This window comes from Amphimedon queenslandica, unplaced genomic scaffold (assembly GCF_000090795.2).
Source record: "Amphimedon queenslandica unplaced genomic scaffold, v1.1 AMPQUscaffold_13363, whole genome shotgun sequence".
NCBI lineage: Eukaryota > Metazoa > Porifera > Demospongiae > Haplosclerida > Niphatidae > Amphimedon > Amphimedon queenslandica.
The window spans coordinates 2,364-5,222 of NW_003546401.1; the positions used below are offsets into that span (position 1 = coordinate 2,364).

The window sequence follows — 2,859 nt, forward strand, 5'->3', positions numbered from 1 at the left end:
CCTTCCACCTCAAAAATCTTTCTGGCCAGTTGTCGTCTGGGCTCTTGAGTATCTCTTTTGCTCTCATACCATGACAGAATGATTCTATTTATGGTAATGTCATCAGCTTTGAGATCTTTAACATCATCAGTGCCGTTAAAAGCTTTTATAATGGCATGTAAATGAACCGGTGCATTTTTGGAAGCAAATGAAGCAATCTTAGCTGCTACTTCAGCTATTTCCTTTCCCTTTACCTGTGTCAAACCTATCATAAAATGATTAATTTATACCAGCCAAAATATAAATTATGAAAATTTTACCTTCAGTTGACTGAAAGCAATCTTTCACAGGATGCTACAAAAATATATTTTATTATTATTGATTTAAGTTTAAGACACTCAAATTTACCTCCTTCAATGTTTTATTCCAAACCTGCCGAAGTTTAACATCATCACCAGTGGCAGCTTCATTGCATTTAGAGCAGAGCTTGTCATCAGGTAGTATGTGATAATGACATGAAGGGATGTATCGAATTTTTGAGTGAACACTCTCTGCGCACACTTTGATAAACTTGTAGTTGACAGCAGCAATGCCACGGCTTATAGCACTCTCAGCAATCTTCTCGTATGTTTGAATGATTTTGGAACATATGTGTTCATCTGGTTTGCTTAATGTGAGTCTGGTAGCCGGGCTATGTGAAACTAATGTGACAGTAATGCCTGTAGCAGAATCCATGATGATGGTTTGGTTTGGATGTTTGGATAAAATTAGCTTAGACTCTGGGAACAGTTGCAAAAAATATTTTGTAAAAGCAACTTGCTTAAAAATGTGAGGCGTATTGATGCTAGTGATGACATGAACAGAACTAAAATCAAGTTTTGTAATTGGATCACCGAAACGAGTGAGGGGGACGTAATAGAAAATATCATCGGTGATATTCTTTAAATCGTTGTGAAGAAGTCCATGCTCATTCTTGAACTCCAAACTGTGCTTTGTTAGCCGTATTGCTAGAGTAAGTGAAACAAGAGCATCCATGTAAGCAAGAATGTGACCATTGAATAGATCTAAGCATGCTGTTTCTGGAACAATTCCAGAAGCTATTGGTGGGTACTTTTGAAGGATTTCCTCACTTGGGTTTAGTAATGTGCCTAAGTCCCTTAGAAATCCTATTGGCTTTACAATGACATACTGATACTTGGGATTAACCAGACTCAGGTCCAGGATGCTGCCAAAGGACATGTAAAATTTACAAAACTCTGTCAGAGAATCTTTATCTATATTGCATTTTTCTGCCATTATTTGGAGGTCACATCGAGTTATAACCTTCCAATCAAATCGATAAAACAAAGTTCGAAGAAAGATCCAGGCAATGGGAATATCTTCAAACGGCTTGTCAATGATAATGCTCTGGAACTTTTGGTGGAGGCCTTGAAAATCACGATCATCAGGCAGCAAACTGAGTTTTTCAATTTTGTCTTCAAGAAGTGATGAAATTCCAATTTGATTTGCTACTGGTTGTACATCATCTTCTAATTTTTTTACTTTCTCAGTAAGCTCTTCATATCTATATTGAACTTTGTGTGTGGCAAATATGGTACAAACTTTTTCTCTCTTTCCTTCACTCATTCTGCAATTGCGAAGCAAATAGTGAAGTCGAGGTCTCCATTTCATGAGAGTTGCATGAATTCTTTCGTTGCCATTTTGACCCATCTCTGGTGGCTCATCAAGCTTTGGAATATCTGTCTCCAGGCCAAGAAAAAGCCACATGTGGTGATTGTAAAGGTGGCTGTGAAGTGCTGCTAGGAAGTGGCGTACAGACTCATCAAATGTAACATCCCAAATGTTGATAAAAGCAATTCCCTCTGGAAGAGACTCTATCAGAAATTTACTGAGCTCTAACTGAACATTCTTCTTTTCAGACTGCTGTAAATCTCTTACAATAAAATCTTGCTGAGAAAGGAACTGGTAAATGAAGCAAAGATGTTCATCCAAATCTGGATGCTGAAATTCCTTGATTTTGGAGCATAATGCTTTAGTAGGATCATCAAAACGAGGGACTTTTCCTTCTGATAATAGATCTTCCTTAAAGGCAGACAGTATAACAGGTGCAAAACAGGACTCGGCTGTAAAGTCATTGATACTAGTTGTACCACTCAATTTTGCAGCCACCATTTCATGAAATGCTATTCCACCAGCTTCTGGTTGTTTTTCACCCCCAACCTGTTGATTATCCTTTTCTAATACTTGTCCACGAGTCGAGCCACGAACACAAGTGACGGCAGCTGTTTTTCCACTGTCTGGTAAGCCACTAAATGAAAGTAAGATTGGCTTAACTTTCGTCTTCAGATTTAAATTTGTGATACATTCTTTGAGGTGATTTGGAGTAACATGAAATTCTGTAAAGAATTTAGTGTAGAGTATAAAAATAATGATGAAATTAAATGCGCTAGAGTAATTAATCAATTATCGGACTAATCAAACTTCGGACAGTTATATTTTGAAAACTAAACATGATTTTCCAGTGATTTTTGCACTAGATATAGATCATCACAATATCTGCTTGCATGGTAAAAATCAAAGCATTACCTACTTTCTTTGTAAAGATATAATTTGCTAAACACACTTCGTAGATTCACACAATAATCGGCCGTGTTAACTCCATTTTCGTCACTTAGCCACAACGAAGCAAGCTTTGTTCGAAGAATAGTTTTGTACCACCAGAACTTTAGTACTGACTGTCTTCTTCAAATACCACTGTAAACATCTTGGTCATCTTTGCTTACTGTTCAGGTATTATACCTTTTTAGTTAATTATCATTATCGGTCACACCCATCTTCATTAATTGCTGCAACAAAGCACGAGGCTCCTTGTTTGTATTT

The 2,859-nt window shown here is 37.1% G+C and overlaps 1 protein-coding gene across 1 annotated transcript in view; it reads right to left on the reverse strand.

Annotated features, from left to right (window-relative positions):
* Positions 1–2,859, reverse strand: part of LOC109582684 (uncharacterized) — a 3,585-nt gene that overhangs the window by 432 nt on the left and 294 nt on the right. Inside the window, exons 2-4 of the mRNA XM_019997553.1 lie at positions 388–2,425; positions 300–333; positions 9–244 (exon numbers count right to left, since the gene is read on the reverse strand). Of these exons, the coding sequence (XP_019853112.1) occupies positions 9–244; positions 300–333; positions 388–2,425 (2,308 nt within the window). The remainder of the gene's footprint in view (positions 1–8; positions 245–299; positions 334–387; positions 2,426–2,859) is intronic.